Here is a 20,666-nt window from a genome sequence, read left to right as displayed (position 1 = left end):
AGTTGTTGTTTTGTTTTTTTTAAAGGAAAGAGTGGGCAGACGCGAGGGGGCGACGTTGGTCTCTGTAACACCCTGACAGAGACGGAGGGAAGGGGAGGGCGAGAGAGAGGGGGGGGGGGCAGCGCTCTGCTCTGAGATCCGACTCCAGTGTCAGCTCGATTCAGTCACACATGCTCCGGCTCAGACATGGGTGGAAATCCATCGAACGGCTCCTCTTTGTTTCTCCCCGCTCGCACGCAGAGGTTGAAGAATCGCGCAGCGTTCGCTCTAATCCAACGCACAATGGGCACGTCGCTCCGCGTTAACGGCCGACGCCGGCGCGCTCCGTCTCATACACTTGGAATTGGAATTAGAGACTTGCGCTAATTGGCACCAATTACGCTCCTTTTCATCTTTTTGTCATCATCCTTCCAAAGTAGTGCGAAAGTAGTCAGACCCATACAATGTTCCCCCCCCCAAACACACACATTTGCATATTTAATTTATGCTTTATGAATTAAATTAGCGCATGACGCAACGGTGTTACAGTTAAGGCCAGCGTGTGAGGGGGGTTAATGATAAGAATGGGAAGATAGGGGAACTAATAGGCTCCAGGCTATCAGCGACACGGCAGGGCTGGAGTAGTGAAGCTTCATTACGCAGAATTAAAGTAACTCAAGTGTGATCCTGCTTGGGCGGAACCTTGTATCTCACTGATCATCACTTTCAGGAGATAATACTTGATTTGAAATGGTCTTATTTCATTATTGTGGGTTGATGTGTGGTCATCTCAGAGAGAGGGGGGGGGGGGGGTGGCCATGGCACTTTGAGGTATTGCGTCACTACTGTCTTTACTTGCGCAGGCCCGTTGCATGGTGCTCTTTGGCTGTGGGCATCCTTACTTCTGACTCATACGTTGGTATCAGAGCAGAGGCTCTGATGGCGAGTGTTGAAATACTTTCATCAAGGGCAACCTCATGAAACTCACGGCCCTTTATTGGGAGGACGGGGTGGGGGACGACGACGACTACGAACAGGAGAAAAACAGTGAGGATCATAATGAATACAGGCGCTTGTGTGATATTTAAGAAAACAGCAACATTTCCAATGCAGCAGCAACATTGCCCGCACACAGCGAGTGTCGCCCGTTATTATTCGACTCTCTGAATCCACTGGAAGTGTAAAACAATTTTTAAAACATTTACATTTCCCTGCTCCAACCGAGGCAGGGCCTGGGGGTGAGGAAGGGAGAGGAAGGCAGAGGAGAGGAGCGCGGCGGCACTGGTGGTGTTATGAGGGGCCCGACGTGCGCTCTGGCTGGCGTCGCGGAGCCCCAATCAGCGGCCATCACACCCGGCGTTTGAGCGTGCCATTGGCTGGTGGGGAAAGGAGCTGCACGCAAAACCAACCCCGCCGCTCGCACTCGCCTCACAGAAGCCGAGCTGAGAACATCATCCGCTTTGAGCGCTTAGGCGCAGTGATTACATCCTCACGGGGAGCGACAGAGAGAAAGTCCCTGTTATTCGCCGAGCCTTTATTTTTAGAAGTTGCATTCGTGAAAGAACCGGGGCGCTGTGTGAATGGGAGTTGTTTGCCCTCCTTTTTTTTACTTCTTCATGTGGAGTTTCCTGTTTTTTGTATTGTGACTTTCTGTGAAGAAAGGGGGCTGTGTGTTCTGTGCACGGAGGAGTGCTGGCGATGCGTCCTGGCTGCGCAGCCTGCAATGTTTGCGCTGACGCCAAAAACTCACAGACCGGCGCAGAATTGATTAAAACGGAGAAGCTCGGATCAAATGGCTGCGCTTCTCACAGCTGAAACGACACAATGTTCCACTGACCCGAGGCAGAGGAGAGGCATTTTGGAATCGGACAGCCTTGTTGCTGCTTTTTTCACTGCCTTTTTACGGACAGGGGAAATGGGAAATGCTCATTTCTTGTAAGAAAAAGGAGTAACACTGTTGTCGTTTTGGTTTTTTTCCCCGTCTTGAAGTGCACTTTGTGAGAGGGGGAGGAAATGATTTGGTTAATATTCCTGCTCTCCATCCTGGATGGAGCTGTTGCTCAGCTACACTACTCCGTGCCAGAGGAGCAGGAGCCCGGCTCTGTGGTTGGGAATATCGCGGAGGATTTGGGGCTTGACATCACCAAACTTTCCGCTCGCCGCTTTCAGACGGTGCCTAGTTCACGGACACCTTACCTGGAGGTGAACTTAGAAAACGGCGCGCTCGTGGTGAAGGAGAAAATTGACCGGGAAGAGATCTGCAAGCAGACCACCCAGTGCCTATTGCACCTGGAGGTGTTTCTGGAGAACCCGCTGGAGCTCTTTCGCGTGGAGATCGAGGTGATGGACATCAACGACAACCCTCCCAGCTTTCCCGAGACGGACATTTCCGTGGAGATATCGGAGAGCGCCATCCCCGGCACCCGCTTCCCGGTGGAGAACGCCTTCGACCCCGACGTGGGCACAAACGCGCTCAGCACATATGCCATAACGAATAACAACTATTTTTACCTCGACGTGCAGACACAGAGCGACGGGAATAAGTTTGCAGAGCTGGTGCTGGAGAAGCCGCTGGACAGGGAGCAGCAGGCGGTGCACCGCTACGTGCTGACTGCCGTGGATGGAGGCATCCCGCAGCGGACCGGGACGGCGCTCCTGGTCGTTAAAGTTCTGGACTCTAATGATAACGCGCCCACATTCGACCAATCTGTGTACACTGTTAACCTGCGGGAAAACTCCCCCGTGGGCACTCTAGTCATCCAGCTCAACGCCACGGACGTTGACGAGGGACAAAACGGGGAAATAGTTTATTCTTTCAGCAGTCATAACGCCCCGCGGACAAAGGACCTATTCAATATTGACGCCAGAACAGGTAGGATAGAGGTGGCGGGGGAGGTGGACTATGAAGAGAGCAATACGCACCAGATTTATGTACAGGCTAAGGATCTTGGGGCCAATGCGGTCCCCGCGCATTGCAAAGTGCTGGTCAAACTCGTGGACGTGAACGACAACACGCCGGAGATCGGTTTCAGCACTGTGACCGAGTCCGTGAGCGAGCAGGACGCGCCGGGCACCGTGATCGCCCTTTTCAGCGTCTCAGATCGGGACTCGGGCGAAAACGGACAGATGAGCTGTGAGATACTGGGAGACGTTCCGTTCAAACTGAAGTCGTCTTTCAAGAACTACTACACCATCGTGACGGACGGGCCGCTGGACAGAGAGAGCACGGACTCATACACCATCACCGTGGTGGCCAAAGACAAGGGTCAGCCTTCCCTCGCCACCAGTAAGTCAATCAAAGTGCACGTCTCCGACGAGAATGACAACGCGCCCCGTTTTACGCAGGCTGTCTATGATGTGTATGTAACAGAGAATAATGTGCCCGGCGCTTTCATTCACGCCGTGAGCGCTTTGGACCCTGATATAGGACAAAACGCTCTTATTACCTACTCCATATTGGAGTGTGACATACAGGGCATGTCTGTGGACACATATGTGTCCATAAACCAGGACACCGGCTACCTTTACGCGCTGCGCTCTTTTGATTATGAGCAGCTGAAAGAGTTTAGCTTCATGGTCCAGGCTAAGGACTCGGGTCCCGCCGAGCTCTTCTCTAATGCCACTGTAAACGTGATCATAGTCGACCAGAATGACAACGCTCCGTCTGTAATAGCCCCCATCGGTAAAAACGGCACAGCCAAAGAGCACTTGCCGCGCTCTGCGGAGCCCGGCTACCTGGTGACGCGCATTGTAGCCATGGATGCGGATGATGGTGAGAACGCGCGGCTCTCATACAGCATCCTTCGGGGCAACGAGATGGAGATGTTCCGCATGGACTGGAGGACAGGGGAGCTGAGGACAGCCCGCAGGATCTCTCCCAAGCGCGACCTGCAGGGCTACTACGACCTGCTGATCGAGGTGAGGGACCACGGGCAGCCCCCTCTCTCCTCCTCCGCCAGTGTGAGCGTAATCCTAGTGGACAGCGTGGTCGAAGGCCGCAGCGGGGATCGCGGCTCGGCCTCCAAGGCGAAGGAGACCTCTCTTGACCTCACCCTCATCCTCATCATCGCCCTGGGCTCCGTTTCCTTCATCTTCCTCCTGGCCATGATTGTGCTGGCCGTGCGCTGTCAAAAGGACAAGACGCTCAACCTGTACACGTGCCTGCTGGCCGGCGACTGCTGTTTGTGCTGCAGCGCGTGCTGCAGCCGTCAGGCTCGGGGCCGGAAACAGAAGAAGCTGAGTAAGTCCGACATCATGTTGGTCCAGAGCACCAATGTGACATCCGGGGTCGGGCCCGTTGGGCAGGTGCCCGTGGAGGAGTCTGGTGTGGGCGGCGTGGTCGGGGGATTCGGCTCCCACCACCACCAGAACCAGAACTCCTACTGCTACCAGGTGTGTCTGACACCGGAGTCCGCCAAAACGGATCTGATGTTCCTCAAACCGTGCAGTCCCTCCCGCAGCACCGACACGGATCACACCAACCCCTGCGGCGCCATAGTCACCGGTTACAGTGACCAACAACCGGACATCATATCCAATGGCAGCATTCTGTCTAATGAGGTAAGAGAGGCCTGGATCCGCTTTTGTCGCCCAGGGCTCCACTTAGCAATCATACTATACATGTACGTAAAAGTGCACGAAACCGAGATTGGTAGATTTAACCTTATTTTTAAAATCCTGCAAAATTCATCAGCTGTGTCCAGCTTCATGCATGTTACCCTATTCAGGTCACGCGCAGCAAAAGTGTTCCAGAGAATGGAACTGCTATCTGCTATTGACTTGGCTCGTTGTGCACAGTGGCCTTCAATCGTTGTCATGCGTATTAGTGAGTGGACATGTCAATGGTTAAACCTCCCGTGGCCGTTTTTAGTTGTATTCGCAACGGAGAGATCAGCCCGCATATCATGCGCAGCGGAGTGCGACCGGGATTTTGACTTTTGGCCATAAAGTGCATTTCATTTTCCAGTTAGAGCACCAGGTTGGACGAGCGGTTGGAAATTCTGTTTTTGGTGATATTTTAATCTGACACATATTAACCATTTGGACAGGGGTTTAACTATTCAATATTATGGCGACAAGGGTCCAAATATGAATATATTCTATTGTTGCAATTAAGGGGACACATAAATACGGAAAAGATAATGTGTCAAGAAGTTTGTATGAAATGTCGCCAGGAGCGCATTACTTTGCCTGCAACATAATTTGATGACATAGAGTTTTGGGTGGCAAACATTATCTGGAGTAGGGAAGAAACGAGGTTTTTGAGGACCCCCGTTTTGTGTTCAGCCTGTGCGTCCTGCTCGGGAAGCTGTGGAGTCGGGGCTCGTGTCTTGTTAATTTTTTTTTGGATCGCGGTGCGGCCGGAGCGCAGCCAGACTGCAAGTCACAGCCCTGCCTTTACTGCGTGTTAAGTAAGCCGCGCACGACCCTGCACGGCAGCACCGTGAACAAAGGTTGTTCAGTTTCGGCATCGGGCGGCTCAATCATTTACGCATTCAGTCGCCTCCCCGACGCGCACTCTCTCTCCCGCGCGCTCGTCTCCACTCCTCTCGCCCGCTCACTGCGCGGCACCGTCGGGTCCCGCACCTCGCGCTGCCACCGCTTCTTCTAACACAGTGCCACGCTCACAACCGGTGTTTATGCCTCGAAAGTTGATCTCAGTTAGTAACTCACCCTTTTCTTTCGATTATCCACGTGTGTCCATTTGGGCATTACAAAGTGATCAAATGTGTGTTTCTGTGGCGTTTTCCAGACAAAACACCAACGAGCAGAGCTCAGCTATCTGGTGGACAGACCCAGACGTGTCAACAGGTAGAGTCAATCACACACTCTCTCTCCCACACACCTTATTCTTACAAATGTGCAAAGCCTAGGGAGCCACATACCAGCCACCATCAGAGGACCTCTAACATCCAATAAGCCTCATGGACCCATAACCTGCGCACATATCTGTAAAATTGAATATTACACCACATCAGTGTGAGTCCCGTATATTCCACATCGTTAATTGTGGCTCGGAGAGGCTACATGGCTCCCAGTGTATCCATAACGTTCATCTTCAATTTGGCATCAGTCCCATAACTGACAGAGCAGCGCCTATTAAAGCCCTTATGCTGGATTTCATTACATGCCATGTGTAACATCCAATTTAGACTCCTGACGGCCACCGTGACTGTATTAATGTGGTGTTGATTTCTGATTCTCCCATTCTCTCTGCCCCTCATTAAATCCATCTCCTCCTTCCCCTTCATCTTCTCCTTTCCTATATTGTTCGTCGACCTCTCTCTTTCTCTCTCTCTCTCTATTTCTCCTCCTTCTCTGACACTGTACTGTCCGTCCCTTCTCCCAGTTCGGCATTCCAAGAAGCAGACATCGTCAGCTCCAAAGACAGCGGTCACGGCGACAGCGAACAGGGCGACAGTGACCACGATGCCACCAACCGGGGTCATTCGGCCGGTGAGTCCCGCCCCCACCACCCTCCGTCACCAGATTAAAACTTGTCATTTGGCCACTCAAACTACCCCCCCCCCCCCCCCCCCCCCCCCATCCCACGTTAGTTTCAACAGTGTGTGTTTGCAATTTTGAATGGGATAATGCTGAATTGTTGGTGCGGACCAGTGACTTTTAATTTCCTTAATTTGAGAGTGTGCGGAGGCCTGAGCTCCGGAGTTGCTAGCTGGATGGCTGGCATGAGCAGCCCCAGAGGTGTTGATTGTATTTCACACCCGGATGGAAGGGAAGAATATTTGGGGAATTCTCTTTTTCTCTCTGCCTCCTGCTTCCTCCCCCTTCTCTTTTTCTAATCCCGCTGCTGTTTTGGGCATAGTGGTACTGAAAGGACAGCGACTTGTACTTTGGTTGCACCAAGCGTTAGGTTTGCTCAAGTGAAAGGAAACGGTATGGAAAGCTTAATTGATATAATGAGGTACATTTTCAATCAGCCCCGCCATCGGTGTATTGTGCTGCCCTTGTTGGCTATAGAGTCAGCTGATCAAACACATTAGCACCTTTTTTTTTTTAGCTTTGCAGTAAGTTAAAGCGAAGGTAAAATGTTGGAACTGGAGATCATTTCTCCATCTTTCTCCATCCACATCCCTCTTGTCAGGTATATTTACTGATTCCCGTTTCTCTTATGCAGTTTGCAGTGCAGACAAGTTTTTTTTAGACAAAGCGTTAGGTCTTATCATGAGAATCCCCCTGTTCTCTCTCAAATTCTATTAGGCTATAGTACCTGTTTATTGATCAAAGTGGAGTCAGACAAAAAGCGTAGCGATACAAAATCTCATTTCATATTGAATTGCCCTTTCCTTCTGAGGGATTGTTCCACGCAGCTCGCGCAAGACCAGCGCCTTGACCAGAACCTGCCAAATACCAAACCGGTGCGGGGAATACAAATAGAGCCGATTAGATAGGTGTTGTAGGATAGTGAATGGTCCTCATCGGGCTTCATTATCAATGGACCGAGCCAAACTGGAGAGCCAATATGCAGCAGTGGTCTTGTCACTCCCTGCTCTCGTTGATGAAAGAGGCTGCGAAGGTCAAACCGTGCGAGACTGAAATGATTGGAAGGAATCCAAGGACTTCATTCTTTCCATATCAATAATAAGTTGTTTTGTGAAATCAATGTTAGCAAGGAGGTCTAAATCTACTTGTGGAACGGTACAGTGAGACAGAGAGATTGACATCTGTCCCCAGTTTACCAGCACAGCTACAGGATCGACTGAAACATGTCACAAACTTATGAGCCTGTAACCAGTTTCCTTTAACTTTATTTAGCTCATTTGGCGTTGGCCTGGGAGTGTGCACAGTTGGTGCCGCACTCTGTATTTCATGCTAAGAAAGCCACATTTGTTCCTCGCGTTGGATTTAGAAGGGAACAGCTTACCACTCCATGGGAGGTCACACCGCACGACTGGTATTTTTGGAAGAGGGACGCTTGAGTTGCACCGACTTCTGTAAACAAAACCAGACGGCCTGTGCGAGTGTGTGTGTGTGTGTGTGTGTGTGTGTGTAAAGGTATACCATTGTCTGATGTAATATGTAGGTGTATACATGATACCTGTGTGTTATCTGCTTGTGTGTGTTGTGTAGGAGAAAACAAGGATCAGTGATGATGATAGAATTGAAAAGGAGTTGTCCTCGGAGACAGGGCTCGGGGAAGCTTAAATGAGATTCAGTTCATGAGGCAGGAGTGGTAGCTAGTGCTTGGTGCTCTGCCAGGTGTTTATTGCTTATATAGGCATGCACATTGCTCATTTACAGCAAGACTCTGTATTTAAATGTTTGGCTTTTTTATTGTGTAAATATGCAGGGATGAGGATGTGGCGGCTCATCTTATGTTGGTGGTGTGCTATGTCCGTGTAAGTGGAGAGCCAACCTGCACGAGCCTGAGCAAAGACTATGTATAGACCACCTTTATTTTTATGTCTTTCCGCAGCGTTTGTGTGCATAAGCAAATCCACGTGCGCACATGCATACACACACTTCTGTTTAGCATGCAAGTACTGTAAATATTCTCTCAATGTGTGTGTGTATATGTTTGTCTGATGCGCGCATATTTGCTTCCAGGGTTTGTGGCAGGGTCTCATCCTTCATTCTGTCTCCCCCCCCCCACACGTTGTGCTCTCCGCAACACTCGGCTGATCAGTAATTCATTCCTAGAACCTTTTGCATAGCAATTATCAAAGGAGGGTTAGAGGCAAGGTTCCCTCGCGGGACCGCGCCGCACACTCTCCCTTTTGGTGCACCTCGGAATATTTCAAATCAAGAGGAACCCATTTCCAGTTGGCATATCATCAACTACACCTGCCGTAGCTTCCCGCACGGCCGCTTGTCTGACACTTTAGAAAATAAGTCTCCCGACGTGGTTTTAAATCAAAGGGACACCGCCTGTGAGGCTGGGATATCACCGGATACTTTTAAAAAGTGGGCAAATGGCTTTTTCTGAAAGCAGCGGGTCTGGAGTGAGGCACGGCTGCGTCAGGAGCCAAGGCATTATTGATTGACTGCAACACCTTTTACCTCCGTACGCCCCCTCTTTTTTTAGGTTGTTTGAGTCACGTTAGACAACTGTTTCCTCATTATTTCCCTCATCCTCCTAATAGAAGATGACGGGAAGAGTGAGCAAGCAAAACAAAAAAAGGTGACAGATAAGAGAGGACAAAATATTCATCCGCGGAAAAAAAAAAAGGAAAAGCAAATGGCATCTCAGAAACATTCGATCAGCTGTGGAAGGCTGTGTGACGGGCGGGAGACTGGAAACGATCATTATCATGACGTTTGTTTTGGTGAAAACAACAGCCGTGACAAATGGGACAATTAAATCACTGTGGCAATGGCGTATCAGAAGGCTGATTACGAATTAGTTGTGGGCACCGTGTTGCAGTTTCCCATGTCAGTGAGCTGTCAGAGGAATTTAGCATGCAGCGTTTTGACACATCCTCCTCTCAGGCCCTAGATAACGACAAAAGTGGGAGCCCGTGTGTGTGTGGGAGAGGGGTGGGGGGCAGAAACATAGATTTAGGCCAAAATAATATGACGTATATTTATGTCTGGGATTTCTGAAAGCTCAGATGATAAAATACTGAATAGACTTAGCCCAGTGTGAAGGAAAGGACGTTGAGGGGGGGGGGGGGGGGGGAGAAAGGCTTAATGCACAAGAAAGACAATAACTTTGCCAACCAAGTGATAATGTGACAAAATAAATAGACCACTTCCCCGAAAACCTTTTAGTCAAGAGAAGATCTTCAGTTCTGCAGTCAAGAGTAGCATCAAACTATTCATTTGATCTGTTTCTCGACTGATCATCTATTCAATTAATTTTCTCATTTATGTCAGAAAATAGAAGGGGTAAAAAAAAGTTGCTTTCCTGAGCCAAATGTGTCATCTCAAAATCGATTGTGTTTTGTGAACCAACAGTCCAAACGTCAAAAGACATACACTTTACTTTTGCGTAAGGCAAAGAACAGCTGCCAATTCTCACATTTGAGACGTGTGGTGCATTTGCATGGAAAATGACTCGGGGAACAAGGCAGTCCTTTTAACCTTTTGACCTTTAGCGGTGAAAATCCACATGAAGCACAAGCTCTCGCTCAAGCCTCCAAAACCCCCTTGCAAAGGAGAACATGCAAATATCTCAATGTGACATGAAAAAGAAAAAAATCTATTACAGCAAACAGGATATACAACACTTGCATTCTACAGGTGCCGATGTCACCACTTGGAGGCTGAGTGCTGTGTTCAATGTCAATAAAAGTCAGTAGAAGTCGTTGCAGAGAAAGCGAAGATCAATCAATTTGATTAACTAACTGACTGGACCGTTTAGATTCCTGCAACATGTCTTTCCTTTCTTATCTCAAACTCATAAAAAAAAAAGACAATCTTTAATTTGCATGACCTCTTTATAGCATGGTTAAGATCCATTATGTAGACAGAAGAGTATATTCACTTCACACCATTGAGTTATGTGTGAAAATGAACCAGCTCAACAATGAGAGCACATCCTGTAATGATTTGCCAATACACTGACACATGTTGTCGAGGGTCGCGATGACTGTGTTCTTGGTCTGTGGTTTAGGAATGAGCCCAGTGGCAGCTTGAGGGGTTCCCAGAGAGAGACGCCGACACATCCTCGCTCTCAGAACCGAATGAAGATGTCTTGAATCCTCTCAAATCATAGGATCAAAAAAGTGAAAAATATGCAATTTCCTCCGCCTCCGACTGGTGCTGTGGAAATGTATTACTTAAGTGAATCATAAGGAGAAAGACTAATGACTAAAGACTAAATCTCAGCAAAAGTCCTGGGAGCCATGGAGATGCTTTGGCCATGAATAACGCACATATCCTGCAAGGAGTCTGAACGTCACTGACCATCTGCTCCAGCCAGGTTGCAGTGCTACACTACCTACAAATTAAAAAAAAATTAAAATATGAATTCCTGTTTATTACAACTCGGATTTCTTATTTCTGTGTCTCTGGCTGCCATTCCAACATTGATAGCAGTGTGATGCAGTTACCAAGTTAAGTTCAAAGATATGCAGATACAGTTGTGGCTAAGAAGAAGTATGACAGGTTACTTTCAGCTTTTTTACGGGGGGGGGGGGGGTACGCACATTCAGTTTTACTTCCAAATAAAGTAGTCAAGTTTACTGGTGTCCAACCGTGTCCAAGTAAATATACTGCTTAGATACTCCGGCTGTGTTGTTGCAATCAGCCATCTGAACAGAAGGAATGCCACATCATTTCATATATGTTACAATGTGCAAACGATAGTTCCTAAATTCCTGATGCAATTTAGATAATCTGGATAACATATTGGTTTGTAACACCGGTCTCATTGCCCCACTGGACTTTCTGTAGCAATGCCACTCACTGGTCAAAACAGGGGGAGTAAATTACCGTGAAATGGCTCAGTCAGAACTATAGACTGTAATTTCTATGTGAGGTATTGTCCGATCAAAGCTAAACACTCTCTATACACTCCAGCATGCCGCATTCAAAGAGTAGACGTGATGAAAAGCACCCAAACCACAGATCAATAATCAGTGGTCATCCAGAAGCTTTGCTCTAACAATATATAAGGGACCGTATTAATCAAACCGACACTGTTAGGGCAAGCGGCCATCTTGGCTCTCCTTCCCAGCCCATTTTGTGTGTAGCAAACATCGAAAATGGTAGCTGCCTCTCAGAGACTCGGAACAATTTCTCCGTCTGTCATTACTGCGCAGGGTGGGAGCCATCTTGCTCTTTTTTTTTTTGGCCCGGGGAGGTCTCTGGTTTACTCATCACAGCCTCACTGGCCAGCTCATGTAAGGAAGCCATGCTACTCCCCTGCCGTCCTCAGCTGCTGTCCAAATATTGACCTGCTGTGTCTGTATCCTCTCCGGAACAGTGGAGGACAAGATGAAAAACAGAGGTATGGATAGAAGACACCCTCTACCTGGGGGAGGTGGAGTGGTTTTTTTCTTCTTCTCCTCCTTTCTCTAAACAAGATAACGACAGATGAAGAAACGGGGGATTGAATTGAATGTGAGAGAAAATAACACGAGACAGAGAGCGAGGGGAAGAGACTCGGAGGGAGACAGACAGATGAATGGGTGCAGGGAGGGAGTGACTGCAAACCACCTGAGTGCAGCAGATACATACAGTACCCACAAAGTGAACTCATGTTCTCCTCCGGATTTGTTTTCCCTCATTTCGCGGGCTCCCAGTCGCTGCATGTATGTCAGGCGGCGGGCACAATTAGTCAAATCACATCGACGTGGGATTTCGGAAACCCGCGGAGTTGTAATGAAAGGGAAAGGGGGGGGGGAGAACAGAAATGCTGATTGCTTATTAGCAAGTAGATTGTGTTTGCATTATGTAGTATCGTTTATAAATCCTTTTGAGTAGTGCGCGTGTGTGTGTGTGTGTGCGTGTGTGCGCGTGTGCGTGCGTGTGTGTGTGTGTGTGTGTGTGTGTGGCGCGCGTGCACGTGTTCTCCCTGCCCGATGAGGTCACGATGAGAGATAGGGCTGCTGGCAGGGCCTGTCATTGCCAGTCACCGTTTCGGTTGTTGTTTAGCTTCATGCCCGAGGAGGAAAAGGTGCTTTGCGAGGATCAACAGCCACTGGGTGTCATGTGCTCGTGGCCTGCCTGTCTGTTTACTTCGGCACGTTTACCTATCTCCACGTTGAGAGAGTATTTTTTTTTGTTTCTTGTGTTGTGCGCGACATATGCGTCGGCGTGTGAAGGAGTCAGCAGGCAAGAAATAAATAAAATCACAGAGTAGTTTGGAAACTGGTGACAAGAGTTTCTCCAAGCCTGTCGTAGGGTAAACAGTGACTGCTGCAGACTATATTTACACATCATCTCCACTTGAGAATATATTGATTTGTGAGAGATATGGAGCAAAGTGAGCTTTCTCCTAATCCTTTGACATTAACTCTGTGTCCGTCAGCGTCCTGCATAGTCGCTCGTGCGTTTCTTAGTTTTGCACCTGTGCTTCTGTCGCTCAACTCGCCCGTTTGCACGTTCGGAAGCGAATGTATCGCGGCTGCCGACCACTTCATCCACACAGCGGCACAGAGGTGATTCGGGGGCCTGAGGTCAGCGCCCGTGTGCGTCCGAGATGGAAATGAATTAGCAAAATGTCCATTAAAAGGCTGAAGGCTAACTCAAAGGCGGCAATAAACTGCAATGGCATGATGCCCCCAACCTTAAAATACAGCATAGATATACATTAGTTACAGGGTTGAATCGGAGGGTAAATGCAAGTAAACGCCACTCAAAATTATAATTAGCATTTACACAGAACTCCCCGTTCTCCACCTGATCGCACGCAGCACAGAGCCGCCGCTGACACACACAACCCACGTTAGCCGGGAGGGTGATGAAAACAAATGAAAGGCCTTTGGCAGCGAATGCACCAACCGGTTGCTGATTCTGTGGGGCAGATGGGAGAGAGACATCTGACACATTCAAAACTCGCGGAGTCAAACACGATGTGTGAAATGAAACACACAAAAAAACTGGTTGTAAAGCAGATTGTAGAGGGCTCCATGTGTCCCACAGGAGAACGGGCGTGCGCTGTAATTGGATTAACTCAAAGTTTAGGCACAACTTTACATTCGCACCCCTTGCATTATCTACATTGTTATTCATGGACTGGGATCGGCTCCAGCCCCACATGACCTGACGTTTCTACATGATATGGTTTAAATAGATAAAAAGCCAATTATTAGTTGGATTTTTTATTTTTTTTTTACATTTCTGGCTTTTGAGAAATCCAGGTGCTCGCCCTCTCTCTGCCCACCTCTGTTTAACCCCTCTCCCATATCCTTCTGCGAGGCCCCTTTCTCCCCGTGTCTTTTCTGGTCTTTCCATCTGTGATTTCCCTTTCCCCTTCCGTATGGTTCCTGCAGCCTTGCTGCTTCTCCCGCCCGCTGCCTCACAGTCTGGGAAATCTGTGACGCCCCCGTCTGTTTGGCCCCTTCGCTGCCTCTTGTCCGTGAGCTCTGTGCCTCCTCGGGCTCTCCGGTCACTGCACAGCGACGCTGCCTGTTTTGCTCCCAGTGAGGCCCGCATCGGAAGCACAATGAGAGATTAGATCCACACACAATGCTCGCAAACACAAAAAGAACTGATCAGCCACAGTGGCGGTTCACAGGCAACCGGTGGACAGAACTGTTGTCAATGATATAGGGATTAACATGTGCACAAATAACATGATTTTATTTTTATATTAATAAAAAGAATAATTAGTATCTGTTACATTTAAGTTACATTTTTCTAACATTTTTTACATTATGGTGGAATCAGTTATATATTTTTCCTTCAATATCGCTGGAATATATTATTAGAATAACAATAACAATTGTAAATCTCTGCTGTATTATTAATATTGCACTACCCCTGCTTAATTCCAAGTTTCACGTAATTGACAGAGATGATAGCTATATCCCTTTTCCATCTTTATAGAGGTTTTGATTTGCTAACATATATTGGACTGAATTAAAGCTTTTTTTTTAGGAGATTATTAACAGTTATTAAAATACAGATTTGATTATACATGATACATTATTATACATACATTGAATCCGCAGGTTTATACTGTGCGAAACATGAGAGGCAAACACCAAAGAAAAAACAAGCCATGTGCCCCACCTGCTGTTGCCCCCTTATAATCTTATTGCTTTCAGTGCAAAGTAATGACTACAGCCGACGCATATGAGTATATCAACGTTTTCATCAAATCCTCCCATCTCTCATCTGGACTATGGTGGTTGAAGGAGCAATGTGTAGAGATATTCTAGTAAGAAACCCACTCTGAGATAACATACAAAAATTCAAAAAGTAAGGTAGACATGTCCCCAATCCCTCAATGGACATTACACCTGTGCCTAGTTGTCATAAAACCAGTTGATATGATCTTACCAGAATAATGTAGTGCACCCCACACAGTGGCTATTTACCCAAAGAGCAGTAGCTAAAAATGTAGCCAATGTGCACAATTACATTTATGACCACTTACACCTTTTTTTTGTTATTGTTTTTTTTCCCCCCTGTTGCTGTGCCACTTTCACCATAAGAAAACATAATCCATAATCCATGACAGGCTGATACTTAGAGATTTAGTCTTTAATGTCTGTGTGTGTGTGTGTGTGTGTGTGTGTGTGTAGGGTGGGTTAAGTAAACACACATCTGTACCATCTTATAGCATTGTGTATAATATCAAGTTACTATTTCTTCACTGGGGTGGTTTATTGAACTTTTCTGATTATTAAAAACAATACTCCTTGACCACGTCCTTAAACGTTATTGCTGTCTCGCGTCTAAAATACTACAGGCTTAGCTTTCTTTAGTGTCGGATCTATAACACTCTTTGTGTGTGTGTGTGTGTGTGTGTGTGCCTGCTTTTAGTCATAGAGGAACAGTGGCATTATCAGCGGAGTGGATCAGTAGAATAGATTTGTGTAAGTAGACCCTTTGATCTGAAGCCCTCTCTGCCTCGGGGGACTACAGATACCAGGTTGTCCACTGTTTCTCCCTAAACTGCACCTTTTCCCGCTTTGATCACGTCATTCCAATGCTTTCCCCCCACATCGCACCGGCTGCACTGGAAAAGCGGGAAAACTCAGAATCCAATCTGCACACTAGAGTGGAGAATGGCTGCGAGGTCTCATTATTATGATGACTCTGTTCACATCTCTTGTTCCTTTCTCTTGCCTCTTTACAATCCCGCTCGCACTCTTCTCCCCCCTTCGTCCTGCTCTCTTTATTCTCTCTAAGAGAGTGTAATTAACATAACTGGTACCTCTTTCATGCTGGTCGTGTGTGTGTGTGCGCGCGTGTTATTCTGTTTTATCATTTCAGATGTTAATTTTTTTTCACGTCGATGTTGTGTTTTTTGGCAGAAGCTCTGTGTCAATTACACACTTTGTTGGTTTGTATGGGGATGATTGACGTTGGTGTGAATAAGCAGCCAGTGAAAATTTTGTTGCTTTTTGTGGCACATTTTGTAAGATAATTGTCATTTTTTTGTGGGCAAGGATGATGGAATATGGATTCCCATTCTGTCTCTTGGTGTTTTGGAATCAATTGTGAGTCTGAGGATGTTGTTGTTTGTGTGCATGTGTGCGTGTGTGTGCGTGTGGTTTGATTGCACATTTCATTGGGAATGAATGAGGTGAGGAGGACAACAAACAATTCGCTTCATCAATGTTGGCCTTGTCTCTTTGATGAATGGCTTTTTCTGCACTTTTTCTGCTTGCGACATTGGCAAATGATTGCTAACTTGTGTTCTCTCGTCTGGTCTATTCCTCCCGGCTCCCCCTCCACCTCGCTTTCCACTCCCTCTTCTTTTTTCCCCCATTATCCTCCCTCACATTTCTGTACTCTTCCAACCTCACCTAAACCCTTCCCTCTCTTTCACATCAACCCCGCCCTGCTTGCACTTCCCATGCCTCTATGTGCATCGCCTCTTCAGGTGCTGACCTGTTCTCCAACTGCACGGAGGAGTGCAAGGCTCTGGGCCACTCCGACCGCTGTTGGATGCCGTCGTTTGTGCCGTCGGACGGGCGCCAGGGGCCGGACTACCGCAGCAACCTGCACGTCCCCGGCATGGACGCCACGCTGCCCGACACTGAGGTACCCTCCTCCGTCAACCTCTCCGACCAGCTCACCATGACCTCGTCCACCGCCTCGTCCACCGATAGGTCATTCTCCACCTTTGGCAAGGACGGTCAAAGGTCACAGTCACACCACAGCCTTCACCATCACCTACATCAGCAACAGCAGCAGTACAGCTCCAGCACGCTAGAGAGGAAAGAGTATGATAGGGGGACCCTACCGTACAAACCCACCTTTCTCTGTGAGTATCAGTATGAAAGCTCGCTGGGACCCTATGACTTTGGTCTGGTCCAGTACAGATACTGAAGGAGGGGACAATTAATCTGCCTCTTGATTCTGATCTGGACTTTTTATGTTGTTTATCAACTTTTATTTCTTCTATTCTTAAGGAGTTTGAAAAAAAAGAAATACGGCTTCATGTTTTGTTGAATTGTTTGATTCCTTTTTTTTGTAAATTATATATATTTTTTGTTGAATGTAAAATGTAATCTACTACTACTAACTACCCTTTTAAAAACACCCTTGAAATTTCCAATCCAACCCCTCTTAACTCTTAATGCTGTCTGTATTCATATGATTTATTCTAAAATAAACACAATTTGAATTAGACTCTTGTGAAACTGCTGTGGCCCCTTTTTCTTTCTTTCTTTTTTTTCCCTTTTCTCTAAATTTAACCCCTCAAAATCCTTTTTATCTGATGCTCATATAAGTTAAGGTCACCAACACAAACATACTTAACGCTTCTGTTGCTACCACCCTTACACGCATACAATGTAACACTGTCTATATCATATAACATGATTTCAGTTTGTAGGGCGGAAAATAAAAGTTAGATGAACTCATCTTGAAAAGGACATCTTTCTACATTTGCTCAACACCAGCGTTTGCTCAAGCACGATGACTTCCCTACTGAATAGCTCGAAAGGTGAAAAGCACAACCCACGCTTCTTCTTTTCCACAAGGGATGAAGAGGTCCATATTGTTCTGAGGAAGTTTGGCATGGCTCTACTTGCATGCGTGTGGATCAATACCTGACATAAAGAAGGGCGGGTGAGGTGGCCTTTCAACCACGATGGTCAAGACTCCTCAGCTGGAAAAGTCTCACATAGAAAACTTGTGTGCGAGAAAGGAGGGAGACTGTTACAATATTAAGTTAGTTTAATTTGGCAAATGAAACACATTCATATACACCGGGGTAAAATTGAATTTCATAAGAAACGATCTGGGATTCTTCTGAGAACGGATGGCAGGACACTATTTGCTGCTTTCAATTGCCTCCGAAGCTTTTGCACATTACATGCATATTCTATTAGCTCTAAGAGTAGAGAATGGATTCGATATACACATTCAGTAGAGAAGTCATTTCCCGTCAAGTCACCACCATGTTAACTACCATCCTCCATGATACTGCATGCTGACTGTGGGCTGTCTCTCAGGTAAACGATGAATACCATAACCTGCCTTTTCCTTTTTCAGTTTTTTTTTCCTTGTATGCGACGAGGCAAACAGAGCCAAGTAATATTCCTCTTGCACATCAGGTCTGTGTGAAAAATAATTGGTATTTAGCCTTTAGGTGCAAGAGGCTGTTTTGCTCCAAATATAGCTGCCTGCACGTCTGCTTGACTCGTCTGCCTCGCAGGGGTTGGGATAAATGCACTCCATATTCGCTCCGTCCAAAAACTCACAAATTTATTTCATTTCTCTTTTTTTGCCCATGATATACGGTTTTCATTTTACCCGGTCTGTTGAAATTAATCGAACCCACACTGTCACAGCAAGGTTTTGTTGTTCATCAGTCTGTAAAAATATATGGGCGTAGTCCCAGAGGCTGAGGCGCTATTAACCAATAGGCATCATGTTCTCTCTTTTAAATATAGCACCCTGTGCTACTACTGGCTAAGGCAATGCTCTGATCACCAGTGTTGCCTTGATAAAGGGCTTATGAATGCTTAATGATCCATTAATAGATAATTAATGAAGCAGTTAGTGCTCCGTGTATTTTCTACGCATGCATTATGTAGCCACCAAATTCTGAACATTTATCTTCGCTGATGGACATGTTTTTTTTTTACCCAATTCCCAAATTAGTTGTTGCATTATACTGCCACGACCAGCTCTTAGGGTATATAAATAACTTCACAGAGAGTCCTCTGTGGCATGTATCCTTCTAGAGATGGTATTTCGAGCCCGTTGTGTCACTAAAAAGTCCCAAGGGAAAGGGTGTCACTTGTCTTAACGAGTGTGTTCTCTTGTCTTTTCAGCCCGCAAAAGGATTTGCTAGCTCGTTCCATGTGGACCTGTCAGAGACGGCGTGAGATTTCGGTACCAGACCGCCAAGACCGATGCTAGAGACAGCGAAACAAAACTAAACTAACAGCAACCTGGACAACAACAACCTTGGTTAAATTGCATTATCCCGGGTGGCGAGCGGTAACGAAGCCTTGGCTGTGGTCGCCACGGGAGGAGAGAGAAATAAATACTGAGTAGCTGTAACCCTCTAGATATCCGAGGAGCAATTCAAGGCCTTATTCCTCTCAGCGGGACTGAGACCGGGGCCAATACACTCAACATGTGAAGATTATAAAAATCAGCAGCAGCAAGAGGAGAGGTACTGAAAAGAACGCAGGACTACAAAACCACAAGTGATAAGAAGAGAGGCCGATTAACTCGCGGAGGTGTTTTTGTGTTTTTTGGGGGGGACTGAGGAGTTAGCCTCTAGAGATCTGTGTGTGCCTGTTTACATGAAGAAGAAAAAAAACGACTAATGTTTCTGTACAAACTTCAACCAACGTCACACGGAACCCTTTAGCTATTTCTATGGTCACCATTAAGCCAACTGTACAGAGACTGTGTGGGGGGAACAGAAGGAGGCTGACAGCCAGCTTGAACGCAAGAGACTGAGTGAGGGTCAGACAATTAGACAACAAGTCAGAGAGCAGGTGTTGTACAGGTATGAAATGACTGGGGGGGGGGGGGGGGGGGGGGGGGGGGGGGGGGAAGGAAAAGTGGACAAGTAGAGAAGATGTGCAGTACTATAGATTCTGTATCTCTGGTTTTTCGACTTGACTGTCTTTATATAACTTCTCTCTTTTTTTGGTTTCTGTTGTTCTTTCGGTGTGGTTAAAGTGTGCAGACTCTAACATATTCCAACCGTACAGTTACAGACAGGAACATGCAGCCCGGAGCCGGGTTCAGGCCTCTTTTCGGGTTTAGCCACTTCAGGAAGGCGCGTTCGACAAATAAAGACGACGCATATGGGGGGGGGGGAAAAAGCCGCTAAAAACAATCCTCGTGTTCAGTCTGTCAATAAATATCACAAATGAATGTTCTCATCTCTACACTAGTGACTAACAACTCTCAAGTTCCCTTCCTGAGCTGACTGCAGAGAAAGTGAAATGAGCCTCCGCCGGGATGTGGTTCCCTTGACGCCATTGGCCTATACATAAACAATCAGACACATTCAGTGGTTTTTATCATGTGTGCAAAGTGTTTACTGTGCTATTTTAAAAAGCTTATAAATGAATATAAATCTATATATATAACTATATATATATTATACACAATATACTTTTTTCTGAAAACTGTGTAACCATTGGTTAGTTTCTACACCTCATATTGTCATTCAATCTAACAATACAAAGTACTACAAAATCAAGACTTGTATCGATTAAAGCAGAGGAGGAGTGCTGCAGCCTAAAAAGGCAAACCCCTTCACACCAACCATGGATTAAGTTGCTGGTACCTACGTCACGTTTCACAGTTTACAGACGCTGGGTCTCGTGGTGTGTAGCGAAGACGCCAGTCTTGTTTTGGCCTGTTGTGTATTTTTACTAGCAGAATATGTGTTCATGTACAGGAAGGGGGACTATCACAATCGAGCTAGATATCAAAGTTTTACAATCATACAAAGAGAGACATACACAGACAATACATGGTGAAGCGCACTATGGCACCCGCGCGCACACGCACACACACACACACGCACACAAACAACACAGGTCAAGTGGTGATGAATAAACGGTGTAATTGAAGTTTTCTAATGTGTGGTTTGTCACGTTCGCCGGGGGAATAACAGCATG

At 46.8% G+C, this 20,666-nt stretch overlaps 1 protein-coding gene across 3 annotated transcripts; it reads left to right on the top strand.

Moving 5' to 3' along the window:
- The first annotated feature begins 1,020 nt into the window (after positions 1 to 1,020).
- Positions 1,021 to 20,618, top strand: pcdh10a (protocadherin 10a). 3 transcript variants are annotated; one of them, XM_035638189.2, is made up of 5 exons: positions 1,021 to 4,539; positions 5,732 to 5,790; positions 6,329 to 6,435; positions 16,445 to 16,605; positions 18,849 to 20,618. In XM_035638189.2, the coding sequence occupies exons 1-5, from the start codon at positions 1,993 to 1,995 to the stop codon at positions 18,900 to 18,902; spliced, it is 2,928 nt and encodes a 975-aa protein (XP_035494082.2). In that variant the 5' UTR covers positions 1,021 to 1,992; the 3' UTR covers positions 18,903 to 20,618. The 3 variants fall into 3 exon arrangements, with proteins under 3 accessions (XP_035494082.2, XP_035494079.2, XP_035494080.2); XM_035638187.2 differs by having other exon boundaries at positions 1,022 to 4,539; positions 16,445 to 16,828; XM_035638186.2 differs by lacking the exon at positions 18,849 to 20,618 and having other exon boundaries at positions 16,445 to 17,207.
- The last annotated feature ends 48 nt before the right edge of the window (positions 20,619 to 20,666 follow it).

The sequence above is a fragment of the Scophthalmus maximus genome, chromosome 8 (assembly GCF_022379125.1).
Source record: "Scophthalmus maximus strain ysfricsl-2021 chromosome 8, ASM2237912v1, whole genome shotgun sequence".
Classification (NCBI taxonomy): domain Eukaryota; kingdom Metazoa; phylum Chordata; class Actinopteri; order Pleuronectiformes; family Scophthalmidae; genus Scophthalmus; species Scophthalmus maximus.
This window is presented reverse-complemented; position numbering and strand designations above follow the sequence as displayed.

Excerpts from the sequence above, each read along its gene's own strand:
- pcdh10a (XM_035638186.2), top strand. The coding sequence starts at position 1,993 with ATGATTTGGTTAATATTCCTGCTCTCCATCCTGGATGGAGCTGTTGCT. Across the intron at positions 5,791-6,328 it reads AGACCCAGACGTGTCAACAG|TTCGGCATTCCAAGAAGCAG; the intron begins GTAGAGTCAATC and ends CCCTTCTCCCAG. Across the intron at positions 6,436-16,444 it reads CAACCGGGGTCATTCGGCCG|GTGCTGACCTGTTCTCCAAC; the intron begins GTGAGTCCCGCC and ends TCGCCTCTTCAG.